Source organism: Cyrtonyx montezumae, unplaced genomic scaffold (assembly GCF_038088225.1).
Source record: "Cyrtonyx montezumae isolate F1298 unplaced genomic scaffold, pur_monq_1.0 scaffold_2, whole genome shotgun sequence".
NCBI lineage: Eukaryota > Metazoa > Chordata > Aves > Galliformes > Odontophoridae > Cyrtonyx > Cyrtonyx montezumae.
This window is the reverse complement of record NW_027071936.1, coordinates 2,425,029-2,440,640: the sequence shown is the minus strand read 5'-3', so window position 1 is coordinate 2,440,640 and position 15,612 is coordinate 2,425,029. Positions and strand designations below refer to the sequence as shown.

Here is a 15,612-nt window from a genome sequence, read left to right as displayed (position 1 = left end):
TAGCCTCTCTGAGTTTTATTTGCTGTAAAAGGCTATTTCTCTTTAGACAACGAATGAATAGTCAAGTACCACACCTTTACAGCAAAGGGCATTCACAGCACCTATACTAAAAGAAGCTAGGCAATAATCACTAGAGCACCAAAGATTTATTAAAATGAACTGAAATCAGCTCAGGCTGAGGCAAGCCCAGACAAGACCTGAAATACTGCTTTTATGAGGTCAGTATGAAACCTGTAGCCTTTTACTGGCAATGTCAATGGTCGTAATTGCTGGGCTACAAGTAGGGAAAATACTGCAATAATGGTCAGGAGAAGAAAACTATGGGGTCAAAGAGACAGGCAAAAATATATTATGACACTTAAAGGACTTTGTAGGTGATAGAAGATGAAGAATTTATGGATCACTGTACACGAAACTTAGACAGATATGAGATTTGCTTTCAAAACAGTCGCTTCCAGTATCCTGATCCTGAAGATGTATTTTCTGCTACGTTAGGCAATGCCCAGCCAGAAGAAAAGGTCAGGTTACAGCTTCACCACTAGATGGCTGTGTTGTTTATTAGAGCATATCCTCTTAAGAGATTTTCTGTGGAAAAGCTCCTGCAGAAATAAATTTCTCTCTTATTAAGCAATAGCACAACTCTCTTTCATGGCTAAATGGAAATGCACATCTGGGAGAAAAAGAAAAAAAGAAGAAGAAGAAGAAAAGGGATCTGCTATGATAAAGCTGAAATTTCTCTATGATATTAGATGGGATATGAAATCAGAGGCTAGGCTGCTGTTGAACGCATTTCATGCTTGATATTTCTAACCAAAAAACATATTATATTAGAGATGCACACACTGATCACATACAGCACTGTATGCTTGTTCACACTTCCCAAAAATTGTGGTTAAATTCTACATGCATATCTAAGAAATTTATTGTAACTTTGGTCTTGAGTTCCCCTCCTGAAGGGGCCTAGTGCTCTGTTTTTGAGCATGAACACTTCAGCTTCGGTAGTGATGAAGAGTTTTTAGCATTTCACTCATGGCAGTGCAAACAAGGTCCAGAAAACAGCAAATCCTTCTCTCAGCTTTCCTGAAAAACTCAATCCAGTAGAATTCTTGATTAAAGATTTGTACAGGAAGGACATGGATAGTACAAGCGACAGGAGAAGCACAAACAGGGTAAAGTCTAACAGCGTACAGTTCAGGTACAGTGCTTAGAATGCCATCAGCACGGCCCTTTCAGATGCACTTTGACTGAGGATGGGGACTGAACCTGGCAGTCCCACCTCACAGGTGATTGCCTTTTTGTGCTGTTAAACACTCTCTTCCTCCTTTGGTGAAGAAAGAGCAAAAAGCAAATTCCCTCTCTGGTGCCAGAACAGAAGTGTGTAAGCACTAATTGTTATTTACTGCCTGCTCTCCCCAGAGTAGCTGGTAGTGAGCTCCAGCCTTGCACTTATGTACATAGGATTACAGTTTTAGGTTCAAGGAAGGAATTCTACAAAGAACAACCAAATGAAGAAATATCCATATAACTTCAATAGTTTGTGGTAATAGATGAGCAAGCAGACAGACCTGGCGAATAAAAGATATTTCAGTCCTCATGGAAATAATACAGAATCTGGCATTCTCAGATGCTTTAGCATGGAAAGAAAATGGGGATATGATTCCAAAATCTGCAGGAGCTGAGAACAGGTGCCTCTACAGAAGCAGCAAACCAGACATTTGGCAGTGTCTGTGCATGCAGAACTCCAGATTCTTGACAAATTCTACAGACCCAGTCAGTCCCCTGCACCATCATCATCAGACTTTGTTTCCAATGAGGCAATACCTTCTGCTCAGTGAGGGAGAGAGAGGAGGAAAGAGAAAGAAACGGGGAAAAAAAAACCCTGGTAAAATCCTTCTGATGGGTGCCACCGTACTTGCACAGGTGACCACTTGCCTGAGACAATGATGAAAGCTGCCACCAAATTCAGGTGCTGTTTGATATCTTGTGCTCTGTGAGCCCATAGACCCCGCTAAGTCCTTGGAGGGTTCCAGGATCAAGATGCTTTCTTCATAACGTCACATTATGTTTCTGCTTAGTATAAAAACATGATCCTATGGCAGCCAGCATTAGGATTAGAGAACATTAAGGGGGAAATACTTCATCTTTCAGATGTTATAAAACAAAGAAAAATACATTTCCACTGCTGCAACTGAGGCTTCCAATAAGCTGATTAAAGCCTTTTTTTGTCCTAGCAATACCAATGTTTTAACTGGAGTCTAACAGCATGAATGTACCAAACTGAGGAAGCCCCATATCCCCTGCCTGCAGGGCCTAGTTTGTCTTTTTCTTTTTGTCCAGAGAAAAGATTCAGGAGTTACTTTGTGCAGCAGAGGATAAATTTTAGCACTTGCTAATAATCTCCATGACCGTGGAAACCATGTGGCTGCCATTGCAAATGAAAGAAAGCAAAGATCCCTCTGATCTTTGCATTGTCATTTATTTATATTGCTTAATAAAAGGAAAGCAAAAAGTGAGCTCATTTCCTGGGATGGGTTTATTTCTACCCGTGCTTCTTTTTTCATTTGATGTTTTAAACCTTATGGGTCTGAAGCAGTCAGAATTTGCTCGAGCAATTTGCCATCCCTGCAATCTGCAAGCACTGGCTGGGGATAGCTGTGATTCTAAAGGAGTTCCTCCCCTATACAGATATCCCTTTCCTCCCCAATAAAGTGTTTACCTAGACTGTGCTTACTCTAGCAACGTATGAGCGATGTTGTCTTAGATGTTATAAACAATTTCTCTGAAAAAAAGATTTTGTGTGACTGGATCCTGGGTTAGCAGGACACAAGAGACTTCAGTGCTTAAAACACATTTTCTCAGATAACTCCCATTTTTGTGCTGTCAGTTCCACGGGGTGTCTTATCTGCTAGATGTACAAAACATAAAAATCCCAATTCCAAAATCTGGATCCATAAAACCTGTACTTATCTTCCTCCAGAACTTTGTCCCCTAAATTATCCTGTGCATGTCAGCTTCCTCCAGTACATCTTCTGGAAGACAAAGGGTCTGTTTCAGGGCATATCAAGATCTCACTATCTTTTAACAGTGCTAAGCAATTTGAGGATTTATTTCAGGCTTGAGTGTCTGCAAAGAGCAGGCTCCTTTTGTCAGAGGGGGGTCCAGTTCTTCAGTGTTCTTACCCTGGCTTGACACCACCCTTAATAAGCAATTAGAAGTTTTCAAGCCTGACACACAGTTCAAACGTACAAATATCTGTCCAAAACATCCACTGCACAAAAATCTCAAAAAATCCTCCTATGAGCTCAGAAATTGCTGCCTCATTTGTTCATTTTGGGAGGATAAAATGAGAAAGGTCATTTAGCTGACGGGCTCTATGACGCTTCCTTGAGACACTGGCGCTCCCCATGCTGTCAGAGGAACCATGCTTTCAGCTGGGAATGCCCTTTCTCCCCCCCAGCTTAGTGTTGAGTTGGTAAGTTTTGTTTCACTATAGCCTTTCATCATCTGGGCTTCTTTAGAGAAGAGATTGAACTGTGTTAAGCACGTGTAAATACTGAGCTGACAGGTAAACCTGCTAATGAATTTTACCTTTCAGCGAGCTAGGACACATACATGCTGGTTTCGGTTTATTTGGGGTGAACTCTCCATTATCAAAGAATAGACATTCTCTAGTCATATCTACTTTAGATGAAGCCATCATGTTTCTCCTTTGTATTGTCTCTATTGTGCGTGGCTTAGCTCTGCTCAGACATGTTGTTAAGTCTTCAATCGTTCGATTAAAAGTTCATCTTAGATTGAATGCACTCAAAAAACCCACCAAGTAAAGGTAAAACTTTCCCTGTGATTCAAAGTGCCCTTTACAGGTAGCTCTTTAGTGCTGTTTTACAGGTAGTATAACACTGTATGCCTACACACTGCTGCTGATGTGTTGTTCTGAATAGAAATAGGAAAGAAAAATACTGTAAGGTTTCTGCTCTTCCCAAATGAAGCCAATGGCATATTAGATTGAGGAAATACATGCGTCTTTTTTATCTACATATATAATGATTCTTTGAAAACACCAAACAAAAACACACAATACTTTGTATTTTACACTTGTACATAAAATACTTTGCTTATATGAAGTGCCAAAGCACATCTTCAGTGCTTCTATTCCAAGCTTCTACTCTTAGAGCACCACAACTTTACTGTGTTTTATACAAAATTACTTATGCTGAATGAAAGCAAACAAGAAAAAAAATGAAGAGACATTTCCTCTGTAGGCATACAGCAAACAACATAAAAATAGTAAGATTTCTGCTATGGGAAAATAGGTAATAGGTGTTAAAAACAGCATTAAAATAATTATTTTATATTTTTAGATATGTGTCACATATATTAATAAAAGTGATGAGGAAAAACATAATAAAAAGTAAAGCAAACACAAGGATTTTCAGCTCCTTTGATAAAATTTGTTCAGTTCAAACATCAGTGCCCTTACATGGATTGGAATTCAGTTAGACACCCAGGTTTGAAGAGTTGTATATTACATTTGGTTTGAGAGCTGGAATTCATGTCTCCTTTCACCACTCAACTGAGCACTGAAACACTCAAGTTTCTTGTCCTGAATGCAAGTTAGCATTGCGACTGCTTGCCTCTAGTCACAGTCGAGAGGCACTGAACAACATGCTTTACTCTATTTCCCTATAATTCTCATCACACTGAGTATATAAAATAGAAGGAAGCAAACACAGGATGGAAGCACTGCAGTGCATATTACTTGTTTGCTGCTACAAAGATCTTGCCTGTTGTGCTGTTACCTCACTTTCACAGAAGTAAGAAAATGTCTCTTCAGTACAAGACAGAGGTTAGCCAAAGCAAATGTAGCTTAACAAGGCAAAGAAAGTAAAAGCAGTAATTTGTGGAAGTACCATTTATGAAGAAATTGGGGTTTATGAGAGAAAATAATACATCCTTTCAGCTAAAACTACTTTGAGCAACAGATAAACCCAGAACAGTCATGCCGATCCTCTGGGAAAGCTGGAGATTGTCTTTAAGTTTGCAGGAGAAAAAAGACAGCAAGACAGCTGGAATACCAACCAGAAATCCACTTAACCAGAAATACAAAGGAGCCAGAAGTCACCAAGCAGTGGAGGAGACAGCATGGAGGTATGATACTCCAGGCTGAACAGAGTAAATGACACAGTTCTGCTCTCAAAGAAATACCAGAAGAAAACCTTGGTTTGGGAAGAGCTTCCTAATGATACACTTCCAAACTGCATCTAAGTAGTTTGTAAGCATATCTAATCAGCTAACCTTTACATTAATTACAGAAGAAACGGTTACTTATTTAAAATGTTAATTTCAAGAGAAATTTTGCACTAACGTGGAGATTTAGCTCCTCTCTCCTTTACTTATGCAATAATTTCTCCCTGAGCAATGCTCAGTGTAAATAAATCTTTTCTCCTTCCTCACTGTATATGGCTGCATTGTGAACTGTAATTTGGCATAGGTATGCCGAGATGAAAATAGCATGGTGATTATTCTTTTCATTTTCTATTATTACACTTACAGCTTGCACTAGCTCTCAAAGGGACCATTCACACTAAAAATCTGCAATGCACAGCTTGCACAGGAAGCCAGGAAAAAATCCTTAAAAAAAAAAGTGACAATTTTACAGAAATTAAAGTATATCTTCCATTGTCATAACATGAAAGAATACTGCGAAAAATTTGTGCAAAAAGTACTCTGTTGATGCTTGGCTTTAGCATATGTTTCTAGTTATAACATGGTTCATAGGCAAACTTTAATAAAAGAAGATACAGAAAACTTGCAGTAGGTAATATGGAGAAGTACATGAGTGATGGCATGTACAGAGCCAGATGGGAAAGGAAGTCTTGTTTTAGATGAGAAGGAGGTGCTGGGAGATGGTGAGTTGTGAGTTATGGTTCGTTTCCTTTTTTCTCAAAAGGAAATTCAGAAATATCAGCATGAAAATCTTTTTTTTTTCTTTTTTTTTCACCCATAGGTTTAACATGCATCCAATTAAACAGGAAGAATATACCTAAGTTTAAATTATTGGACAAAAATATACAGAAATATACATATAAAATAAAAGTCAGAGAACTATTGTCCATTCTTCTGAAAAGAGAAAGGACATACTACCTCATAAAGATTAAAAATAAGAACATTATGACTAATAGCAAGAATCTATTTTCTTCATCTAGTAGATTAAAATAAGAATTTTAATATTCATAAGCTAGAAGAAGTGATTTTTCATGCATTACTTCTAAACAGAAGAAGGCAATTTCAGCATCATTCAGCCTTTTATCAGTAACTGAATTTGTCAAGCTTTGTGAAGTGTATAGCTTACTGAAGACAGCTTTAACATCATTTTTAAAGCACTGGCACACCAAACATGGCATTTAACCCATTAAGAGGTGACAGATAGGAGAGATTCAAGTGAAATATGCATTTTCATATACTGGTTATGATTCTTTATTAAATGAACGTCAATTGATTTTCCTGTTGAGCACATGGACTTGTTAGTAGTTCTTCAAAGAGTTAGTTTCACATTACTATTTAAAAAAAAAGGAAATCTAGAAGCTGATTTTAAGGACCTGTGTCAAGGAATGTAAACATCTTTGCTTTGAAAGTGTAGTAAAACACTAGTTTTACTCTTGGATTACAGACCCAATGTACTCTTTCCACCACAGGAATGATATAAATTACTAAATTCTTTGGTACTATTACCATGTTCTGCTGAATGTGATGCCCTCTATGAAACAGTTCCTAATGCTATCGTAACTACGATTTTGACCATTTCTTCTAAATTTAATTATTTTTGTGACCTTATTCTGTTCAGATTATTTTTTTTTCTATTTAGCATGCTATAACATGTATAATCTGAACAGCTGCATTTGGAGATCTGTTACCAAGGACACACTTGGGTGAATGCATTCCTATTTGGACATATGCTGCCTCAGAGCATTTGAGACCTTATCTACAAAGCTCTTCCTCCGAGCTATTTTTCAAATTTTTAGAAAGGAGCACTTACCTTCATGTATTTCATCTTGTATAAGTCCTATTATCAGCTTGGGAGTTCCTGGAAGCCAAGAAATGTGTTTCAGATTTCAAAATGACAATATCCTTGGTTTAAAATAAGATGTTCAGCGCTAAGGATTACGAGTGACAAAACATATTTCTTTTTCCAGGTTTTCTTAGGCTATACTTTGTTTCATCCTTGACATTAGGGCTTTTCATTTGGTAACGTACATTTGAGTACCTGCTGTACAAGTTCAGTCAGAAACTTAAACAACTGAAATAAATTATGACTGGTATTAGTTCCATCCCCATGTCAGAATCATAGAATTATGAGTTAATTCAGATTGGAAGCTAATAATAGGACATTTAGATCCCTGCTAAAATGCCCAGCTGTCTCCCTCCAATTCATAGGAAGTAGAGGAGGTTCTTTTGATATATGTGTACCTGATAGCAAGATACAATAGGTCAAATGTTAGCCCAACCAGTTTAATACAAATCTGAGTTGCTCAGGGAGATGGAGAAGAGAAGATGGGCGATAGAAAAGATAGGAAATAAAAGCATAGAGCCTTTGTAGAAGGCAAGAGATAGTCACCACTGGGATTCCAGCATTACTCATTGTTTAGATGTTGATCTTCAGTAGTGACGAGTCATTGAGTTGTTGGAGGTTGTGCTGTTTGGTTGATGATGACTTCTTTTTCCCAACAACGGCACAAACTTATTTATAAGTCCAAAATGGTCGAGTCAGCTCTCTCTGGAGTGGTAACTTCTGGTCTGTGGGCCTCAGCAGGAACTTATTTGTTCCAATCTTCTGGGCCTTGCCAGCAGAAAAGAGGAAGCACGGAGACGCCAAATTGTATCTTGCCTTCACAGGATACGACGGTATAATCCCCCAGTCTCCCGTACCTGTTATTTGATCACAGGCCAGATCTTCCACCAGTAAACACTCCTGAGCACTCCCTTTCGAATGGAAACAGACCCAAGGAAATGCTATCAAATGTAGAATTGTCCACAGAGTGACGCCAGCAGCCAAATGGTGACACCCACCACTCGCCTCCTAGATAAGTCAGTCTCACCACAAGAAATGCCTCAGTAAGTGAGCTCCAAGCCACAAGAAAAAAGAAAAAAAGGAAGACACCAGCTCAAAGCCAGTTGAGCTAAAAGGTCTGACAAGGCCACTGCATTTGTAATCCAGCTGTTCTGAGAACCTTCATGGGCAGGGCCTGCACAACAACCCAGTGCTTGGCTGTCATCACAAGAAAAAGCATTTTCCTTATGTCCAGTCTGAAACTCATTTCACTTTATGTAGCGGTGTCTTGTCATCCTAACATGAACTGCAGTGAAGAATCTGTTCCCATCTATTAGGTAATGCTTCCACAGTAGTGGCAGGTTGCTAATAGGTCTCCCTGAGTACATCTCCTCTCCAGGCTTAGAAAGCCCTTAACTTCAGCTTCTCCTCGTAGGGATGTGAGGAAAAAAATAAATAGAAACTAGGATTCCAGTTCTTTCCCTCACTCAGAGCAGTGCTTTCAGTCTGGACATCTCTACTTAAGAAAACCTTCACCTGGAGCAGACATGGTGATGACTGTTGTGACAAATCATTTGTCTAACTTCACCAAAACAATGGTGAGAAATGTGACAATTTGTTATACATAAAGTCTGGAGAATATTATCAAAGAAGTAGTAGTATTTTTTAAGAAAAAGAATAGTATTACAACAAGTGGCACTGCTGGGAAAAAAATGTTAAGTTTCAGTGTTTCAACAGAGTCGTAGGTAGGGTTATAAAGGATTATATAAATAAATGAAAATATAGGGAAAATAATTTTGTGATAGCAGACCTCTAATATTTGATCACATACTTTCCTTCAGATAATAGATTTTAAAGGAATTAAAGCTATTGCTTGTTTACTGGTCCAAGATTTAAGCATTTTTCTAGCTCCTCCTGTGAAGAAGCGATACGGGAGTTTTCGTTCAGTTCTACAAAAAATTCACCTCATCCATTATCTTCTTTTTACTGGGCTTATTGCTTACATTGAAGCACCAGATTCTGCCACAACAGGGTACTGTCAGGCTACAATGCTACGTGCTGTTTGAATACTTAGTGCTAAGCTAGAGTCAGAAGTGCCTCAGGCTTACGTATTGCTGCTAAGTAGCAGTGGAGTGCATTAAGAGTCCCATCTGCCAATGAAAAACATTGGGTAAATGAAGGTGCCCAGAAAAGCAGAGGATGGAAAAGATGGTCTAGAGGTAGGTAAGGGAATTGACACAGCGTGTGAGACCCTGCTATGACTTCAAGTTGCTTCTTCTCTGCTGGAAGGAGCTTTACACGGTTCTGGATTTGAGTTCAAAAAAGCAAAAATTGCCATATGCAATCTTTTGAATACAAAAGATGCGGCCTTGCTTTTCTCTTAAACTGTAGATGCAGGGAAAAGATTCCTCCTTGCACCCAATTCACTACTGAGAGCACTTGTCCAAGATACAGTCTAATTCCAAGCCACACGTTTAGGTAATATAACTGGTATTTGTTGACTTATAAAACAGCCTACAAAGTTCATCCACCTGCACTGGTTTTCCCTAAAGTTGTTGGAGTGAATGATTGCCAGAACAAGGACAATTGAAAATGCTACTGAGTGCAATTCTTAAAATATTCACTAGAAAGTTACCATAGCAACTAACTGATTCATTTTTCAAAAAACTTGAAATTCATTACAAATGTCCTCTTCAAAATGTCTTTAAAAGGCAAAAACATAATAAGTACAAAGGATGGATAATATATATTTTTTTTTTTCCAGAACTGAGATCTATCAAATCATTTACCAAATATCCTGCACGGTATCCCATTACTCTTCTTTTACTAGATAAAAAAAATATCCAGAGTTAAGCTGAAAATTCTCTTTCAATTTAAATCAAATTGAGTATCTCTCAGTAACTCAGCAAATACATGCTTTGATATCAATGCAACCCTTATAATTTGTAATGCTGCTATATTTCAAACTGTATTTAGCAATACTTGATTCTTTGGTAAAATTTTGGTACAGTGCAGATGTAGGGAAACTGCTGTTCAATAACACAAAGGAATACCATATTCAAAATCAGATATGCTATTTCAAAGGAGTTAAATCTGTTCATGAAGAGTCATTATTTAAAATTTAAATAATACAATGATAGACTTAAATGTTCAGCTGCTCTCTGTCACTATTCAAGACAGTCTTACTTCATTATATAGTGTGAGCAAGAAGCTCAGTAAAAAATTGTACACACTTAACCTCATCGGTATAATTCTTAACAATACACAGTTCTCTGAAATTTGTTTCATCATTTTTGCCATTGAATTTCTTAAAGAGATGCTGATACAAATGTATTTCTTACATATTTGCAAAGGCATGTTTGTTTTGGACGCATGCACTCTACCTTAACAAAGGAATCTCCTCTCTCACAATCCCTGCTGAAGAGCACCGTCGTATCCTTGCACTCCACTTTTCTCTAATTCATTTGCATGAAGAAACAGAGTGGAAACTGGGCAACTGGAGCAGAACTTGGTTTCCTCCATTTCATCTCTTTTATCTTCAACTTCTTTAATGTATTTCTGCAAGGAAATTCTAAATCTTGAAGGTTTATAACAGCTTGCAGGATACAATGTTGATGTTTACTGCAAATTAACAGAGGGCATTCAGTGCCTCAGCTTACAGCATTGATCAGAAATACCAGGATTTTAAACTAATTATTGCTACACTTGGGTTTGTATTAAGAAAGGTCTGAAATACTGAAGGCAGTGTTTGATTTATCAGTGGGGTCAGAAGAACTCCTGGCCCACAGAAACCCATTTCAATTCCATAACAAATAGGAAAGAAACAAACCACGGTCTTTGGGCTATTATGCTGGAAAACCAAGAAACTGACAAAAGTTCTTTACCAAACTGCCTTAGCTAAATGCAGAGATATCCTTAGGTGTGGATGCCTAGAAGTGTTCAAGGCTTTGGACAGCCTGGTCTAGGAGAAGCTGTCCCTGCACCAGGCAGGGGGGAACTTGGCAGTCTCTAAGGTCTCTTCCATCTCAAACCATCCTGGGATTCTTTGATTCTATGAAAGGAATTTTGGCATTTTGTTACTGCAATGAGATCCAATTCTTATATTTCATTGCTAATGCTTAGACAAACAGAGGCCGAAGCACATAAACCTTCCATCTACACCAAGCAGATTAGAGAAGAAGCCACTTAGCTGTGTTGCTTGAGTGTCGTGCTACTTGGTTTAGGTTTATGTTTGCCTTTGGCTCCAGGATCTGGGCATCAGAATAGACACCCATCTACACTCTAATTACTTCTGTATCTACATGATTGATTGGTAAGATAAATAAAATTTCCAGTTGAACTCTTCTAGAAAATTTTCCTTCCATTATTATTATACATACAAAAGGCAGATTAACTTCCTTCCAACTTGCTTTCACGTAAAATATGCATTAAATGCCTCTCCAATGTGGCTACACTGGAGCATTCACCAAAATCAGAGCTGTTTAAAATTTAAGGGGTTTATTCTTCTTTTATCGAGCATTTTCTACATACAGAACATTCACATGGCGTAAGAGGTACAGAAGAAAAATGCATGAGACAGACTACTGCAAATAAGTGAATAACAGACAGTTTACATGATTCTTGTTTGTTCACAATGAAGAAAAGTTGTTAAAAAGGAAAACAGATTAGGCAACTAGAAATGTAAGCAGACTCTTGATTTAGTTAAATCTACCTACCAGGAGGTTAGCTCAAGCTAAAGAGAGATTTACTCTGTATCACAAAGGGCAGGATGCTAAATGTACACAAGATTACAATGCTAGAAAATTCCACATTTCTGAATTTACATAATCTGAATTAGGGTAAAACTTGGTTTAAAAAAGGTATGTTTTGATTGCCTTCAGTAAAAGGAGGTCAGTTCAAGAGCTTATAAGCCATTCCTTAGCAAAGAACATAATAAAAATAAAAATAGTCCCAAACTTTTAAGTCATTGCTCTAAGTCTGGATAGTTGTTTACTGCTGGCTTTCTTATCCTACTGACTACTGTTATTTTGTTTCTAAGAATCTCATTTTTCCCAATTTAGATGATTATTCATCATTAAATCTAGGATTCTAAGTTAATAAATGAATAAACAAAAATATTATCTACTTGTTAACTTCCAATTCTCTGAGTTTCTGGCTTCCTAAAAGTATGCGTACTTCTAAAATATCAGTTTTCTTGCCAGTAAAAGTGAAACTGCATTCAAAATGTGGTTACTCTGAATAGGGTAGTGCAGTGGTTCTCTGTAGTAGAACTCAAGTCTCCTTACTGATGGAGCCCTGTGACAGCTGAAAAACCTAACATCTATTCTTTTTCTTAAAAAAAAAAAAAAAGAAAGAAAGAAAGAAAGAAAGAAAGAAAGAAAGAAAGAAAGAAAAAAAGAAACCAGAAAAAAAGCAGCTCTCTCAAATAAGATTCACCATAAAAATAAGTTTCTCGAATTGCACTGATCAGAAAACTGTGCACTTCTTTCTCCTTGTGTGTCCCAAAGCTTGAGACAAAAATTTGATAGTAAAAGTTTCTCTCTAATGACAAGCGATCCTGTAGCCAGAATGGGAATAAATTATACAATTTCTATGCTTTACCTTTCTTGTGAGACTTTCACTTCAAGGCACAAAAATATTAAGCAGTGAACTGGACAAAACAGGACATCATATTTCAGTTTAAGGAGCAAAGAGCTGTACATCTTGTATTTCGTGTCTGAAGCAAAGCAAACCAAAATTTGAAGAATATTCAATTGTTCCACTTACAAATGTAAAGTATCAAGTTAAGTTCCCTGAAGCTGTATGTTTTTTTCTTCTTTTATTCAATGTAATGCATGGTATTTGTCATCAATTCCAATATGTAGTAATTCCAGTCAACCAATAAAATCTTGGCTGATAGTTAATAAGGCTACTATTAGCAAATAGATGTTGTTGTTTTAGTAACTTCTATGTGGAAATTGACTCAAATCGCATTCAAGTCAAAGAATTAATAGGCATAGAAGGGTTTAACAATTTCAAATGAAATTGGTGTAAATTTAAAGAATGCTAGAATTTAAGTGCAACGTACTGTAAAACTATTGATTCAACAAATATTCAACATAGATCCTTATGCTTCCCCAACCCAAATTACTGTGTTGCCTCTCTCAACTTCAGTGATCTCACAATTTAACTTATTGAGCCGTCCATCCAGGATAAACAGAGACTCCTTGGAAGGGGTCATGAGATACTGACCAAAAAGGCCACTGTCTTTTATAAGACGGTTCTTACTGTTCCAAGGCCATTCGCCTGGTTTGACAGGCTCCTTAAGACTCTTCACCATCTTAACCTTGCCAGAGGACAGCTCCACAAAGAGAACATCAGTTTGTGTGCTGGAGCTACAGTAGACGTTGTACTGATGAGCTTCGGTGAACGATGGCTGAAAAGCTACATCAGATATGTGCAAATTTGTGTGAATGTCAAATGCATCCTGTATTTCTCCTCTCATTGTTATGGTCTGGATCCTCATGAGACCCTTTGCATCATCGATACTGACAAGGTAGTGTCCATCTGGAGAGACATGGGGTCTGCCTGTTACATCACCATTGTATCCAACCACAGAATCAGTAACACTATCCACTATAAGTTGTGGCAGAACAGCACCAGTGGTATCAGGTTTACAGTAGATAAAAATAAATCCTCCAAGATGTGTATAAGCCAGTGATTGAGGAATGCAATTGTAATCCTTTAAACTAATTGTCTTGATGTACGACATAGTTTCAAGATCAATTTTCTGGAGCATAGGCTCATCCTTATGAAGAATAAATCCAAACCTGGAAGGAAAAACACAAAGTCAAAGAAAGAGTTATCGTATGCATCACGTACAAAAGAGGAAAGCCAATATAAGAAAGTAGATGAATTAATACTTCCACCAGTGTACAAATACTTATTTCAGCTTCAGATGTTTCAGATATTAAGCATATTATATTATTTAATTTTCAGTGTTCTTGCAATTAAATTTTAAATTGTGCCAAATAAAATGTCTAAAAAGCATTTCTCAGATTAATTGACTGTTTTATTTCTATAGACACTGGGGGGGAAAGTAAACATTGCTCTGAATATCCAGTTAAAACTTTTTCAAAAGCTAGGAGAAAGAAAAATATTAAATATCAATAGATAATATATCCCACAAGATTTTATTCACTTCATATTCTTCAACTTCCTTGGGAACACCAGCTTTATCCAGTACTCATTGTTATTCAGACAATTATCCTAATCTTCCTCATTCTAATTCAGCAGAAATGAATATCCTAAAAGGATTTAAGTTTATGCCTCCCAACTACCCAAGCCCCACATTTCTTACATTTTTAAATGAATCTTTATGCATTTCCATATATGAAGGAATTCTCACTGAACATGAATAATATGATTAAACCTTAAAATTCTAGAGCTTAATGTTAAATATATACTATGTGACTATTCTCTCATGTTAACCTGTAAGTTCTGACTGCACAATTTTTGGATTGTATGTATGCAAAAGCCAGTGCTCTAAATACTATAAAGTTATGTCAAAGTGAATTAGTCTTGTTAATAACCTAAGGAGCGTTCACAGCACTCCTCTGAAACAGCTGTTTTCCTCCAGCACATTTCTTAACATTTTACTCTGAATTTTTGATCCTAAGAATGAAGCTTTCTTGTTGCTGGGTGAAGACATGTAATTTAGAAACATCTGTCAGAACCTACCCATATGAAACACTATGAGAACCACAATGTTTCAACAACTGAGCTGTTGAAAATAGCACAAAATTTCACATTACACTTTGCAAGCCCAATATATTCAGCAACCTCTGATTAAGGAAAAAACATGCAAAAAGACTTCAGGACATTGCTCAGTCAGTTCCTCAGACATAAGACAGGATTAATTATATGTGTTCTTCCTATCAAATCAGTACAATTTTCAGGAACATTTTAAATATCAGCTCTACTTTCCTAAATCCTTGCATCCTGCTTCAATATTACAGGACAATAATATTGCAAAATAATTTCTGTTTTTTTTTTTCTCGATGAGCACTGACTGAAGGGTCATCACTATTGGTCATTGATATTGCTTATAATGTTAACACTGAAGAATTTTTCTTGATCAAAGTTGAAAAAAAAAAACCAAAAACAAAACCAACAAAAAACTCAGTTTTAGAATGTGGAAATCTTTAGTCCAGAAGGTAAGGTTTTTGGAGGTAAGCAGATTAAAAGATCAGCTATGGTAGCAGAATATTAATATGATGAACTTAAGTAGAGGTTTTAACTTACAAAGCATTTTAAAATATCGTGGTAAGTGAAGCAACAAGCTTCCCTACAGCTAAATAATGATCCACTGGTAAAGCCAGGGTGACAATGTAAGTTATTTAATGTCCAACACATTTTTTTTGCTGATCGTGGTACGGATTTCCCAAACCACTGCAACTGAGACCTCAAAAGAGACTGATGGGAATAAGTAAAATACATATTTTTGAATAGATGGTCGTAAATCATGAAAACCTGCTTCAAAATTTGCTTGGCTGCATACAGCAAGGATCAGTTGCAAATAGATT

The 15,612-nt window shown here is 37.1% G+C and overlaps 1 protein-coding gene across 1 annotated transcript in view; it reads right to left on the bottom strand.

Moving 5' to 3' along the window:
* FSTL5 (follistatin like 5) overlaps positions 1 to 15,612 on the bottom strand; it is a 287,302-nt gene that overhangs the window by 58,885 nt on the left and 212,805 nt on the right. Inside the window, exon 16 of the mRNA XM_065736047.1 lies at positions 12,524 to 13,857. Coding sequence (XP_065592119.1) covers positions 13,155 to 13,857 — 703 coding nt within the window. The 3' untranslated portion in view covers positions 12,524 to 13,154. The remainder of the gene's footprint in view (positions 1 to 12,523; positions 13,858 to 15,612) is intronic.